Genomic DNA, 15,509 nt, shown 5'->3' with positions numbered 1-15,509 from the left:
TGGTCGTGCCTGTGTATGACTCCCGCTCTGTCATCTGTTGTTTTTAGTCCACTACAGTTTACACAACCGTGGGGTTTTTGTGTTTTCCAGATTGAATGAACTAATTGATTAAACTGACGATACAATAAGATTAGTTAAAGTCTATAAAACACGCAGTTACACCACGTTTACATGGTGAAATATAACTGCGTCACACGGGAAAGAGAAGTTAAAGCGAAAGTAGCTGAGTCATCGTCTCGGGGAACAATAACAGTGTTGTTTCGTCTTTGGAGGTTCTTGAAATCAAGTCACCTTATTAGGTAACAGATATTTAATAAGTCCTCATTAGCTTCTAGTGTTCTTTGTACAAGTCCACATGGCGTAGTAACAGAGTCCTTCTCTTCTTTCTGTTATTCTTATGATCATGAGGAAAAACACATGGTATTTTAATATACATTCTGTATATTTCAAAAGATGTTGCTTTTAAAACCAGTTGTCTGTTTGGTGCCAAGGAGGAGGACTGCCTGTATGATGAATAATGCACCTGAATCACAGATTTTTATACCGTGAGGTGTTTCCTGTAGGAGAAATCCCCCTTTTCCAAAAGACACAAGCAAAACCACACACGTATAAACACTTGATTTTATTCTCAACAGAATAATCCAACAAAGGGTGTAGTAGAACATTTTCAGCGTAGTAAATGAAGCGGTGGGATAAAAAGGGGTGGGTGATCAGGGTGGAGGGAGGCATAAAGTGCAGTACAAACACTGAGCCATGACTTGGTGATATTACACATAGTGCAGACTCATTGTGTGAGTGTCATGGCCTGGCCAGAGTCTCAGTTTGATCACATAGACTTTCAAAAGGAAGCAAAACTGAAATCATTGTAGTGAATTAAACTGCAGAAATCCAGAAATTCACTGTAAGCTTGGGTATTTTTGATAAAACTTGGAAGGATGGTGCATTTTGTCAGTTTGTTATTGTGATCAAAAAGGGGAAAAATGTCCAATTTACCAATCACCGGCCTGATTTACATATTTAGACTTAACCTGAAGGGATGATGCATCTCATTAGTACAAGTCTTCCACTACAGAGGCTAAGAACTGACAAAATAATACAGATGATCAGTTTTGTTCCTTCTGTGCAGCCCTCACGTGTCTTCATAACAAACAGCTCTTTAATGGAAGAACAGCGTTGTTGGTGTTGAAAACGGGAAAACCTTGTGAACGTACAGTAATAACAACATCGAGTGACCGCACAGACGTGTTTTTACACAAAACCTCACCATCACCGTCCTCCGTCTCTGTTCTGAAAGCCTCGAACCAAAACGACGACGTGTGACTTAAATTCTTAGGTGAGCAGCATATAAAAATAAACTTTATGTCACGAAGTGGAGGAGGTGAATTTTGTTTTCACACGAAGGTAAAAGGCCAACAAACCCAACAATCAACCGACTCTGTGCTCCATTAAACCGCTTTAAGTTCTTTCTTGAAGCTTAGGGAAACAGGGAAGACACACGGACGCCAGCAAGAATTTAAAAAATGCAAATTATTGTGAAGCCAATGATACTTGGTAATCTTAGCTAAATGTAGCGCATAGCGTTAGCGACTAAAATGCAACTGTGCATTTATAATTCATGTCTTTACTCAGGTGTTTTGACAGATTTAAGCTTATGCATGCAAAGTGTTTTGACAAAAAAAAAAGTCTTATCTCAAGGTCCACTTTCTAGCTTTTTCTGGAGCTTTCTTCCACGTCTCAAGGTCTTCCTCAGCAGATGGAGTTTGCTCAGTCGTCATCACATATACCTCTCATATATCACGTTACAGAGGTTCCATACTGAGGTCACGTGAACAGATGAAGACTGTGAGATGCTGAAAGCTCCAGAAAAAAGATAGTAAGAGGACGCAGAGTTAAGACGTTTGTGTCACAACACTTTCAGTTTACAGTTTTCACAATCTTAAATTCACACTTAAAAAATTCACAAATACACTTCATGCTTAAGACAAAGTATATTTTCAAGATTTCCAATGTGTTAAAGATACAAGAGTTTCAAACTTAAAGCTTGAAGGGAAGTTGGGGATTTGTGGACACTAAAACAACATCAGGGAGTAAATCTTTAAAAGTCACAATGTCATTTGTGTGGCACTATGCTGACATGGCAATTCACTCAACACTTTCACCATCTCAGTCAACTAAGTTTTTGTTTAGAAAAAAGGTCCCGGAAGCACAACTGACTACCTGCCAAACCAACAAACTCTCCAGCTCAACCAGAACTGAACAGCATTTGGTTGATTTAACATCCTGGTTGTGGCTCTGGACGATAACGACAAGAACTTTTAAAAAAGGAAAAACAGACTCTGTTTGGGCCTTCAGGACAAAAAGAATTACTGTTTACAAATGGTACAAAAACTATAGTCATACTTCAGCTTCGAAAATGATGCAAGTACGCACACGCCTCGTGTTAAAGTAGGAATAGTTAACAAAATAGCTTATACAAAACTTCAATACATGAAACTACATTTAAAGCATTTATTTACGTCTGTGTGTTTATGCATCACTAGAATCAGTGAATAGTCTGTCGTTTCCTTAGACGCCGCGGCCTAAAGAGTTAAATCTGTAAATACGTGTAGCAGAGAGCACTAAGAGTTATCAACACAAGTTACAGAGAAGAAACAGAAACGCGTCACCTGAACTTTCATCTCATTTACTGTGAAACTCAAATGAACTGAACTGTCATGAGAGCTGGTCTCTGAAAGGAAAATAATCAGACCACTTCCTTTAAATGGTGAATAAATCTGTGAGGTTCTTTGCATTTCAGGAACTATTCTGTTATGAAAGTTTCCTCAACCTGCCTCTTCTTGCTCCTGCTTCAGTGACAGAATCCTACATTCCCCATAATGCCTTTCACTCCTGAACAAAATTCAAACCTGCCACTGCTGTCTGGTCTATTTCCTGCTCCTGTGAGTGTATAAAATGCCCTCTGTGCCTCTCTGAGGATTTTTACATTGTTGAAAGCTCAATGAAAAATCCAATATTCACTCTCTTTCAGCTCTGTTTCTGGTCTCTACCATCTCCTGCCGGCTGAGTAAATGTTCACCAGTGAGTCTCTGACCGTGTCGGCCTGCTGTTTGTACAGTGGCTTTTTACAGCTTTTTCTGCTGTGGCCGAAAACAACGCTATGAGAGCGGTGAGAGTGAACCAAAAAAGTAAAGTTGCGGCCAGACGGCTAAACACTGAGCTGAAAGTCACGATAAAGCTCAATATAGCTCGTACACACACAGTGTATCATGCTGGAAGGCGACACAGCCAGATCCAGTGGACATGAGTTGTAATATTGCTGAGACATCGACTGCTATCAAACTCCACTGAAGCAAACATCTTTCTTATCTATCAGATTACTAAAAAGCACAAAGTGGGCCCTGAAATGCAAAGTACATCCCACAGAGCTGTTTTTCTATCTGCGTTAAAGGTGTCCTTTAACCTGTGAGAGACAACGCTTTATCCGGAAGATCAAACAAGCTCAACCATCCAGCATCCAACCGGCTGAAGGTCCCCTGAGCGAGACATTCAGTCCCTACTTGGTGCTGTTCAGCTGACCTCTGTGGAAGGCGGGTCAGCAAAATAAAAAACAGAAACATCCCTACAGGGATCCATAAAGTGTCTCATCACTTCATCCAGGAAATAAAATCCTTGTTGACACACAAAAAAAAACATCAGCGTATAAAAGTAAAACACCTGTGACTCTTGTGAGTTTTACCGCATCTCTGAAGTTATGAAAAATGGTTAATGAAAGGTATAATGTCACACTTCATGGGTGTTATAATGTCAAAGTTCAACTTCTGTGTGAAAAAACACACTGTAAGTATCGCAGGGTCATTGGCGAACAAAAACAATGTCCAATTCTCACATCAGAGAGAGTACAAGAACAGGAATTAAAAGCAGAAGCTTCTCAAAATCCACAGATACTACACTTGTGCTGGAAAGTTTTTTTTCCTGCCGTCTCACTGCTCAGCTGGTTCCATTTTCATGTAGAAACATTAACGCTGCATGCCCTGATTTATGTATTAAACCAAAGAGGATTTAAGAACTCTGAGAGATGTAAAAAGCAACAATCAGCCTACTTTTGGTAAACATGATGTACAAAGTACTGGTTATAGAGGTAATAAATTGTTTTTTATATAAACATTTCTTGCAGAAATTTCCATGATAAGAACTGGTATCAAGAACTGATGAGGAATCAGACGGATAAGCAGAATGAGAATTGGCGTTAATAAAAATCCAAACGATACCAAACCCCGGCGAGACGGGGTACAAAACACTTGGGTGTGTGCTGCCTGGAGGTTCAGTCTTGCAGGCTGCCTGCACGTCACTGGTCCCGAGCTTCATACAGCAGTCTGGCCGCCTGTGTGGAAGACAGACATAAACAAAAACAACATGTTAATGCAGAAGAGAATACATAAGATCAACAGGTACAGTCGGCCAGATGAGAAAAATAAACTGTTAGATGAAAACTAAAATTAAAAATGAAATAAAATGCCTTAACTTCTAATCTTAGATCCTTATAACAAGTCACCTTTGGCCATGTTGGTACCTAAATTTGTTTTTGTCTTCATGCTAATATAGCATGCTAACATATTAATATCTGGCATGCTACTATGTTTGCATTATGTACAACTGAGCCATGCTAATGTCTCCATGTAACATTTTAATAAGCACTAGCATATTAAAATGCTTACCTCAAATTGTAGCATTTCTTGAAAATGCTAATGCTAGCATCCATATTAAAAAGAATGGGAAACAACCACTAACAGTCTCAACAGCTAATATTGCTTCTTTTAATGGTGGCAAATAAAGAATGTCTGCATGTATTAATAAAATAGTCAGACATGATGAGTTGACCGCTAGACGTATCAGCAAGTAACACTCTAGTATTACGTGATGAGTGCATATTTACACAAAGTCAGCAGGACTACGAGGATTTAATAAACTGTAATAAAAACATTTTATGAGTTTCTGCGTCCTGGTTATCGTACCTTGTGCATCGCAGCCAACCATAACGAGGCCACCTTCTTGTCATCTGCGGCCTCCAGGCGGAGCTGCTGGGCGTCCTGGGAGCCCATTGGCTTGTAGTGGAGCAGCATGCCGCTAGCCCGCGACGTCCCTCCTGCACCACAACACACACACACACACACACACACACACACACACACACACACACAAACACAAACACACACACAAACACACACACACACAACAAACAAGATTGATGGACTAAACTGTGTGAGCCTATTCGTCAAAGAACATTTATTTTGTGCATGTTTTGTCTTACAAACAGAATACAATAGACACTTGCCTCACTAACACTTTGGAAAAGAGGTTTAAGAGGTTTGACACTCATAACTAACTAATTCACTTCCTCTGGCTCATTAAAAACTGCTGGAGGGTTTTTCATGAAATAACAAAGATGAGTTTAAATGATAAGCAAAGGAAAAGGGGAAGTGTGTGGTGCAGTTTACACGTCTAGTGGAATAAAAGAACAAACCAAAACTGAAAGTGTCAAGCATCTGATCACACACACACACACAACTGATCAGCCTCAACAACGTCAAGAACAAAATGATTAATGCATGCGCAAAACATACACATGCAACAACTCAGACATGTCAGAGGAACAGAGATGAATTGGAAGATTAAAATCAGAGAGAACAGAGCAGAAACACACAGTGACACAGTCCTTCAAAGTAAAATGATGAGTTCTCACAAGTTAATCAGGACACAAAAATCAGACCGTCACTCCATGTGTGTTTACACTGCGCGCAAACCGGAACCACCACATGATCGTTCCAATACTGAAGCTATTAATCAATCAATCAATTAAGTTATTTATCAAACAACATTCTCTGCTTTCAGCTTCTCTGTGATAATGCTTTTCTCTGTTTAATATTTTGGGGGTTTTGACCCATTTTGAAAAGCAGAAATCCTCATATTTAAGAAGCAAATGTTTGGCATTTTTGCTTGATAAATAACTGTTTATCAATTATCAAACTTCCTGTTTGTTGATCGGCTAATCGATTACTCATCTAATCATTTCAGCACTAATTAACAGACGTCAGCTGCAGGAGTGTTGCGGACTCCTGCAGCATTATCGCGGGTCTCTCGACAGCTGATGACTAAAGTTTAGTGTTTTTGAAAATCAAAAAGGAATATCAGCCAAACCATGAGCTATGGGACATTAGCTATATAACAGCTAGATATTAGTGGTGTTTGAGGCGTAAACATAAAGCCAATAAGTCTCACTGGTTTCATTTTCAGGCAGCTTCATGCACATAGATGAAAACCCAAAGAAACCAGATGTGGAAAAGAAAAGAACAAAAGGAGGGATGGAGTGAAGACGGTGAGCGACACCAGAGTGAACCAAAGCTAACCTTCAGAGATACAGTGACTGTCCAGCAGACTGGTGTAAGTGTGAAGGTCATTCTCTGAGCCCAGAAGAAGAAGAAGAAGAAGAGCCGGGACACCAGAGTCAGAGCAGCGGAGGAGAGAGAATTTGTTAGTGTTCGATTAGAAAAATAAACAGACAAAACAGGTTTAAGTGTTAATCAAGACATTAGTGGATCCATCTCAAGCTAAAAAAAACAACATGATGGAGGCACAAGAGTTTCCTGTATGCTGTGGTGGAGACGTCTTGGTTGGTATAGAAAATACACGTTGCTGGGACTCTGTGATGATCTGGTCGTATTGACAGAACTGCTGATCTAAATATGTGCGTTTATCACGGGTCTTTTAGATGTCTCGTAACTAAGGTAATAACACTGTCTGTTTGTGTGTATTTAAATAAATAAAAACATCCTAAACGGAGTCTCACCTCCTGGACTCGACCCGTCTGTCAGAATCTGCATGCTGGAGATCCGAGACAACTCCACCTCGAAGTGACTTTCACCGTCGAGGAACAGATACCTGATTTAAAAAATCATATCCAAATCTCATCAAACCAGTTTGACTAATAACAACGTTGTAATTCAATGCAATTAAACCGGTATTCGTTTTTGATTGTAACTGGATTTGTCACCATCTGCATTGTGTAACAGGACATTTTTATATTTCTATACTTGAAAAACGTTGTTGACACGTCCGTAAACGTAAGAAACCTGCTATCGTTGGTCATGTTCGCATCCTCTATCTTGTATCCAGATAGATCCGGATTGTGTCAAGATCCACTTACGCTGGACTGCGGTTCACACATGACATCAGAACAGGCTTCATATTCTTTTTCAGGACCACTTGGGATCAGATATCACTTGTCCACTCATAAATTATTAACTAATAATATTGTTACAACCAGAAAACAAAACCGTTACTGATACACAATGTTGTTATTCCTTAACTAATGAGGTGAACGGCATGCTAAATATTTAAAATGCTAAATTTAATGTGCTAAACGTTAGCTTGTTAAAGGCCAAATTATTGTGTTGAGTTGGTGGCAGAAGTTCTTGAGGTGGACGTCTTAAAACCCTCAGCACATAAAACTGAAACCTGCAGCGTGGCCGGACAACAACAGTGGAAAATAAAATGTTGTGATTCTGGAGAGCTGACCCTTAAACACAAGCGTGGAATTTAAAAAGCTCACCTGTGGTTGTTGGAGAGGCGACACGTCATAGTTTCAGACTTCTCTGACGTTCCCAAAGTGACGACAAAGGTTCCACCTGGAAACACAAGAACAGGTGATGAACAGAGAAGAAAACTGAGCACCTGTAACACTGCCATTTAAACATGGTGGAGATGGGTTAAAAATGCTAACAAATAATTAGCAGTTTGGTCAAAGCTTTTATTTAATATGGCCTCAAACATTAATCTGATAAGTACTGAAAGCTCACACTGAATTAAGAAATAAATAATTATTTTCATGATTGATTAATCGTTTAAATCATTTATGAAGATAAAATGCCAAATATTCTCTGTTCCAGCTTCTCAAATGAGGAGATTTGCTGCTTTTCTCTGTTTCATTTCTTTGTAAACTGAATAGATTTGAGGTTTTTGACTTTTGGTCGGACAGAACAAGCGACATGAAGACGACACTTTGGGCTCGGGGAAATCGTGAGGAACATTTTTCACTATTTTCTGACACTTTATGGTTGTTCGATAACCACATCCTATACTGCTCACAATAGTTCCTGTGTTAAATATACATATCATTTAGACAGCTGCTTCTGTTGTTATATGAAATAAGGAATTCTTACACATTTCTCATTTTATAAATCACAGTTTCTTCCAGGCTGACTCTGCGATTAGGTTTGAAAATGCTTTACTACTAGCTGCTTGAGCTGAAACTAAAGCTTGATTAAACTTTTGAATAATAAAATAATACTTTTGTCTACATGTGTGTCATCAGAGCTCAACCTGATTTCATCAAAGTGTTTAGAGTGATGCAGCTTTAGTTTAGCTTTTATTCAGCTTTAAACATCAAACAGTAACAGACAGATATTCTTGTGGAAATGTCACAGAGAGATTTTCTGCTTTATATCTTCATCTTTTGTGAACTTCTGTCCGTCTTGTTTTCTGCTGAGCGATCGGTCACTTCGTCATGAATAAAGCACGAGGCCCCGACACGCTGCAGGCTTCACATCAGAGGCATTCAGCCGGTCGTCCCCCTGCAGCTCCGGGCTGATAATGGATTTTTCATTAAGAGCCCGACTGCTGCTGCTTTATAGCTGCACACTGACCCACACTCAACACAAAGGATTACCACAGGGAGGGGGGGGGGGGGGGGGGGGCACTCTGCTAGATTATCTCAGAGTTGATTTTTATAGTATTTCTGCTTCCTGTATAGAGTGACAGGGAACAGTGTGTCAGATCATAAAGACATAAACTGAGAAAGCAAAGAGGCCGAGCCACTAAAGAGCTCAAACTCCAAAATCTAATAACTTAACTAATAATTATCAAACAGTGAACTTATTTCCTGTTTTTAACATCTATAGTCTGCGGTCAGACGTTCTGATGGGTTCAGTCTCAGTGAAGAATTTATTGTAAAGCAGCTGTGAAAGAACCTGCACATCAGAGCTGAAATGATTAGCGGATTATCAATTAGTTGATAAGAAATGAATCAGCAAATGTGTCGATGGATAAATCATTTTAGTCACTTTTTAAAGATATCATGCTGAACTTTTTCTGGGTTTAGCGTCTCAAAATGAGCAGATTTTCATCTTTTCTTTGTCATATATAATAGTTAAGTGAATATTTTGGGGTTTTAAACTGTTGCTCAGGTAAAACAAGCGATTTGAAAATGTCTTTTTGGACAATTTTTTGACTGAACGATGAATCGATTAATTGAGAAAATGATCTACAGATTATTTGATAACAAACAAACATTATCATTTGCAGCCCTAGTGTAAATTAGTTAATAAAACATTTTTAAAAAGTCGTTATTAAAGGAAAGAGAAAGGGTCACACAGGAATTGTCTTTTTGAGCCCAGAGATGAGATCAGAAGGACAGTTTGACAGACGATATGAAGCTCCTGATAGTTGAGACGTTTTGCCAATAATTCTTTTCAAATGTTTCCCCCATAATGTTCTCGACAGGGTGGAAACAGCATTTATACCAAATGTAAAGGAAAGAGGTTTGGAAAAGAGGAAGCTAAAGGTGCCTGAACTTCTCACCTCCCAGAAGCACTTTGAGCTGCTTGTCGTAGAACTCCATCTCTTTCTGGGAGACCAGGCTGCACTCGGCGCACTGCCGCACCGGATCCACGAAACACATGCGGGGCAGCACCACCTTCTTACTGCAGCACTTATCACAGAAACACCGGCCGCACCGCCGACAGTGATGCTGCAGCACAAAGTTACAGTTACAGTCACATTTACAGACAGTTTGTGGGTTTCAATGTAAAAAGAACGTCTCTTAATCTTGCTCAAATCGTGTACGTCACATTAAAGAAGTGTGTGAAGACACATTATTTAGGGAATAAATCCGTTTAATAATATGTGGGTGGTTTATTACAGAAGCCCCTGTGCTGCCCTGTGAAACATTATCATGAGGTGATGAGTTTCACGAATCAATGCATGAATTAGCGCTTGTCCTGTAGTGTGTGTTGAGATCTTGTTCCAAAAAAAGGATTTTTTTAACCAGAAATCTGAATGACTTACACTTATCAGCTAAAATACAGATATATTGGAGAATCTTGAGTACTTTTTAAAGAGAAGGGAAATTGTCACAACAACATCTCATGCCTACATTTAGTGGATTCACAAAACTGCTTTAAATGCAGAAAAACACTGAAACTGAAAGTGTGTAATGCAGCAGACTTGAACTGTGCGACATTCGGAAAGTGGAGACTGCTTTTAGTGATTCACTCCTCAGTCATTTCAACTTTAATTCCACACAGCTGGCGAGTACAATGGACACACACATCTCCTGAGATCATGTTACTATAAACAGACTTTCTAGCAAATATGCAAAGAAATTGGAAGCACAACTGAGGAGAGCAACAGATCTACTATGTTATTATGTCAGTAGTGACTGGAAATAAATGTCACCACAGAGCCCTCAGTGTGATGTCATAAATTAACAGAAGCCTAGTGGCGAAATGAATCACTTCCGAGTTTCACAACAGAAACAAAGCGAAAGCCTCAAATTTTCCGGTTTCTACGTGCATGTGTGTCCCTCATTTGAGTCTGATAAAGCTGTGATTTGCTGCCACGGTCGTGGTGCAAAACAAAACAGACCTTTCTTCTGATGAAGTCGAACTTGGTGTCACACTGCATACATCTCGGACACTGCAAGACAGGGGAAAGAGGAAAAACAGGATGTTGCACAACATGCTGAGCTGGGCGGATTTAAATTCAACAGCAGCTAAAAAAAAACAAAAAAAAAACGTTCAGAAAGAAACTTTATGACGATGTTCTTTCAGCTTTCTTACCATTAAGTGTTTTACAGGCACGTGTTGGTGTTGCTCCTGTAAGATAATTTGGTCAATTTGATGTCTACAAATGGCCTATGGACTGAGAAGACCAACAAAGACAAAGTTTGTTTTTGTCACTTTTGTTTACAAAGTGATTTAAATGATTAACACTACATCAAAAAGACTTTCAGCTCTGTATGTTTTTACACGTGTGTTTACTTAGTGTTAATACATTAACTGATTCTTCTTTTCTTTTTTACTGCAGGATGAGTGTGTTTTGAAGTGTTTCCCGTGCAGGACAATAAGGAACTGAACTTAAACTTACACATACACAAACTTTCACTTTAGGATCAGACATGTATGCTGGCAAGGTGGGGGAGAAAGTGCTTTACAGCCTTTTTAGCCATGTCTGAGACTTAATGCAGGAATTTTACTTGCAACACTGTTTTTCCATTTTGGCATCGCTACTTTTACTTCAGTTAACTTGAACACTTCTTCTAACACTGTTTATAACTCATGATAATCATGCCTAATACCCTCATACACCATTTACAGATTCATCAGAGACCTGCAGATGATAAATTATTAACTTTTCTGGCTGTAGTTTACGGTCAGTCTGGTCAAAGTGCCACTGTGATCGGCCACATTTAACACATGTTTGTCTTTCTGTGCCTCCTCCTGTTGTTTTACGGCTCTTACACAAACAGACAAGTCAAACAGACGGAAAGCTGTGGACGGTCACACTGAAGAGCTAGCGTAGCAGCTCGTTCGGCTAGCTTAATATGACAAGCTAGCTAAGTGTGGACGTAGCTGTCAGCTAACACACGAAACAACCGGATGTTTTGTCACTTTAAAAATCTGCGGCGAAGTTAAACATGACCGCGTTTAACAGCTAGTTTCAGCTGTTAACTAGCCGGTTATCTAACAGCCTCCGTTAGCTGCCAGGCTGGCCGTGCGTGCCTGCTACGCCCAGTCCGGGGGCCAACTGCCATGTCCAGATCCGCGCTAAGTTAGCCACAGTTAGCACGAAGCTAACCGGAAGTTCAGAGACGTCACCTGGAAAATAAAAGCGCTTTACCCGCGTTTGCTCTATTATATTTGAGATGGAAATGTTTTACTACATAGATTTTAAAGCTTTAGTTACTTTACAGATTCAGGTTATAAATACAAAATATAACCAAGTAATAAATGTAAAAATACTACTATTGTTTGTCTATGTTGTATACTTTAGTACTTTTATATGGTTATCTTTTATTAGCCATTTGGTGGTAGAACTGAAATGATTAGTTGATTAGTCAATAAACAAAATTAATTGACTTGCAACAGATTAGCTATTCAAATAAAAGTCAATTAAAAGTATTTTTAAAGCAACATAACTAAAATGAACAGATAATGAATTCATAAATGTGGAAGTTTATTTTTTGATTTAATTTTAATCATGAAATTTTACATTTCAGACAAAAGACAAACAGGAACCAAATAATGCTAATTTAACATCACCCCTTTTTATAATCTTGCTTTCTTACTGTTACAGCTGTTGAAGTTGTTTCAGGAGTGTTTATTTTGAAAACGTCAAACGGAAGCGCCATGTTTAACATCCTAGCTAGCTTCTCGCTGGTGTCCGCGGCTCTGATAGCTTCTCGCTGTCAAACAAATCCCCCGCGCCTGGTCTCACCTCTTTATCCGGGACCCACTGCGGCTCGTCCAGGGAGAAGGGGCAGTTAAAGGCGCCGTTTTCCGGCACCATGCGAAGGCCGCTGGGGCTCCGGACGAGTTTCTTTCCATCAGGGACTGAAGACATCTTGCTTTAGCAGCTGTTTCTCGTCTCTGTACAGTAGAGACTCCGTCCACCACAAACTCCTCTCTGAACACGCCCTCCACAATGATTGACAGGGCGTTCAGCCAATCAAAGTCGATGTCACGTGGTGCATTAGGGGACTGTTTTGATTTTTACAACACGCATGAAAACACACACACACACACACACACACACACACACATTAAGAACATTAAGGTTTATTGATGCTAATTTTTGTACTCGCTGCTACTCAATAATAACATACTTATTTATATTTATTAATACATATTTTTATGAATAGCCTACATTGTTTATTATTAACGTTGTATGAAACTCCCTTGTCTGCGCGGGAAATTTTATTATATCCATAAATAACGAACAACAAACAATTCATTTTCATTCATTCATTTTTATAAACAATCTCTGTCACCGAAAATTCTGTTTTTCTGTTTTAATTTAATGTACTTTTTATACTGTCTCTGGTTTATGTTACTACTATATACAGACTGATGTTCTCTTGATATATATAAAGAAGTTTTCTGTTTGTAAAATAACACGTTTTATTATTAACTTAGTAATTAATATGGAGGTGCCCTGATTATTTAAATGTGTCCCTTTAAAAAGGAGCTCCAAAGTCGGACTAGTCTGAATGAAAATTAATTAAACTAAATTAAATTAATTAAAGAGGGGTTGAAGTCTGTGGAAAAAAACTGTGCATTCTTGTCAAGCAGATTCTAATTAATAATATAATATTTCCCTCTGAGACGTAGTGGAGTAGAAGTAGAAAGTACCTCTCGAATCACAGTACTGTAATAAATATTACATTCCACCACTGTACTCCAGTGAAGTACAAGTGCCTCAGAGTTTGCATTAGTACAGAACTGGCATGAATCAAATATCAAAAATCACAGCGCAGAAGTCAGGATTTTGACCGTTTTATTCAAATACAGTTAAGCTGAACAATAATTTGCTGGACAAACGTCACACCTGCTTCAGGTAAAAAGGAGGCGAAGCAGAACAAACGAAAAGCCAACATGTCTGAGAGAGCAGCAGTTACAGAGGACAAGTAGTATCATGGAAGCCAGTCTCATCCAGGAACATCTTCTGTACATACAACACATACAGGGGACGGTTGTGTTTCATATTCAACTTGGAGGGAGGAAGCATAACTTCCTTAAAATAATTTCATTTTACACACACACACAACTTTACATTCAATCCTGTGTTTAATAATTGTGCCCGTAAACTTTAGATTTAGGAGGCCGGACGCACTGTGGAGCCTCTGAGTTGTGGAGCAGTACGTGAGGAAGGTGCAGCAACGTCTTTATTCTAATTATATTTGAATGGCTTGTGTAAGAGGGGAAACTTTTAAAAACATTTTTTTATCAGTGTTGCTGCAGGTTCCACCGAGCGCTGACAGGGGGCGATAGAGGTCTCATGTTCATGTTAATTCAAAGAAATTCATATAAAACCACTTTTGTTCCAACCTGAGAATATCTTCATCAAACCATCCACATCACCGCTTCACACAACAACACGGTCCACAGCCAGCAGCAGAAATTACTCTTCCACAAATACAATTAAAAAGCAGAAATAAAAACAAAAGGACGGACTGAGAGACTTTTACCTTCAAGAAACACACATTAAGAGTCGACTTCCATAAATCCATACATTTACATTCACGTCATCATAATCACCACTGAAAAATATAGAAGTATATATAGATATATAGCAGTCGTAGCTTCAGGACAGAGTTTTAAGTTTTCCAACTTTGACTAACGTTGGGCAACAGTGAGCGTGACAACGCCTCAACATGGCTGCTTTAATCAGACAGAAACACCTGGTTGCCAGTAAGTATATATACACACAAATACATAAAGAAAAACTATGTCCAGATATTGAATTTTGGTTGAAATCATTACTAAAATGTAGAAGATTTGCCTTTTGGTGAAGAATCACATTTTCCTCTGAATATTAATTTAATTTTCAATTAATTTAAATACCACTGAACTTATAGCATTTAAAATATTTTATTTTGTATATGTACTGTATAATAACCATGTATATAAACTCACGTGGTTTGAAATTTCCAGTTCAGAAACACGATTTTATTATCATTTATTGTTATATGATATATTCAAATCGCTTAAATGCAGTTAGTTAGTTGAGCCAAAAAAAGTCTGTTCGGTAAAATTAGATTGGTGAAATTCAGAAATGATAAATTAAAACTTCAGCATCTGGGCTATGTTCAGTGTCAGTTATGTGATCAAAGAAAGAGAGAACAGTTTTAGAAGCTTCAAACCACAGAAATGCAGATTTTATATTTTGATACAATAAATTCAGTGGTCTTTAAATAGTTGTTATTTTGGCCTTTCTTTGCTTCCATATGCAACTACTTTGTATTGTATGTTGTTATTAAACATTAAATGAGTCTCTTTACGTGTTCATATCAACACTGAACAACACTTTATTGCTGCTGAAGGTGTCGCCAGTCGAACGTTGCCCAAACTGTTGCCCAAACTGTTGCCCAGTTCATCAAAACCAGTTATGTGCCTCTTACTTTGTGGAGCCTCGAACAGGAAGACGATAAGGATTTAAAAAATAAAAGCACAAAGCAGGTTGACGAGCAGACTGATCAACAGTCAACAAGAAGCTTCAAACGTCACGTCAAACAGTAACGTCAATAAAATCATCGCTATAAAGAAAGATTTCATTCCAAAATTAGACATTTAACATTTTTTAAGAATCACTACGACTTTGACTAAATTATTGCCGGCACAGAATGAAAAATGACCAAGGATATTATTCAAGTTTTCAAATCTACTCAGCTTTTCTAT

At 38.6% G+C, this 15,509-nt stretch overlaps 1 protein-coding gene across 2 annotated transcripts; it reads right to left on the bottom strand.

The window, feature by feature from the left end:
- Positions 1 to 607: 607 nt before the first annotated feature.
- Positions 608 to 12,690, bottom strand: zfyve21 (zinc finger, FYVE domain containing 21). 2 transcript variants are annotated; one of them, XM_070920690.1, is made up of 8 exons: positions 12,550 to 12,690; positions 10,699 to 10,749; positions 9,634 to 9,802; positions 7,607 to 7,682; positions 6,845 to 6,936; positions 6,405 to 6,458; positions 5,013 to 5,143; positions 608 to 4,381 (listed from the first exon to the last, which is right to left on the bottom strand). In XM_070920690.1, the coding sequence occupies exons 1-8, from the start codon at positions 12,673 to 12,675 to the stop codon at positions 4,346 to 4,348; spliced, it is 735 nt and encodes a 244-aa protein (XP_070776791.1). In that variant the 5' UTR covers positions 12,676 to 12,690; the 3' UTR covers positions 608 to 4,345. The 2 variants fall into 2 exon arrangements, with proteins under 2 accessions (XP_070776791.1, XP_070776792.1); XM_070920691.1 differs by lacking the exon at positions 6,405 to 6,458.
- Between the last annotated feature and the right edge of the window lie 2,819 nt (positions 12,691 to 15,509).

The sequence above is a fragment of the Enoplosus armatus genome, chromosome 15, assembly GCF_043641665.1.
Source record: "Enoplosus armatus isolate fEnoArm2 chromosome 15, fEnoArm2.hap1, whole genome shotgun sequence".
Lineage (NCBI taxonomy): Eukaryota > Metazoa > Chordata > Actinopteri > Centrarchiformes > Enoplosidae > Enoplosus > Enoplosus armatus.
Note: the sequence above shows the minus strand (reverse complement) of the source record. Positions and strands in the feature narration are given on the sequence as shown.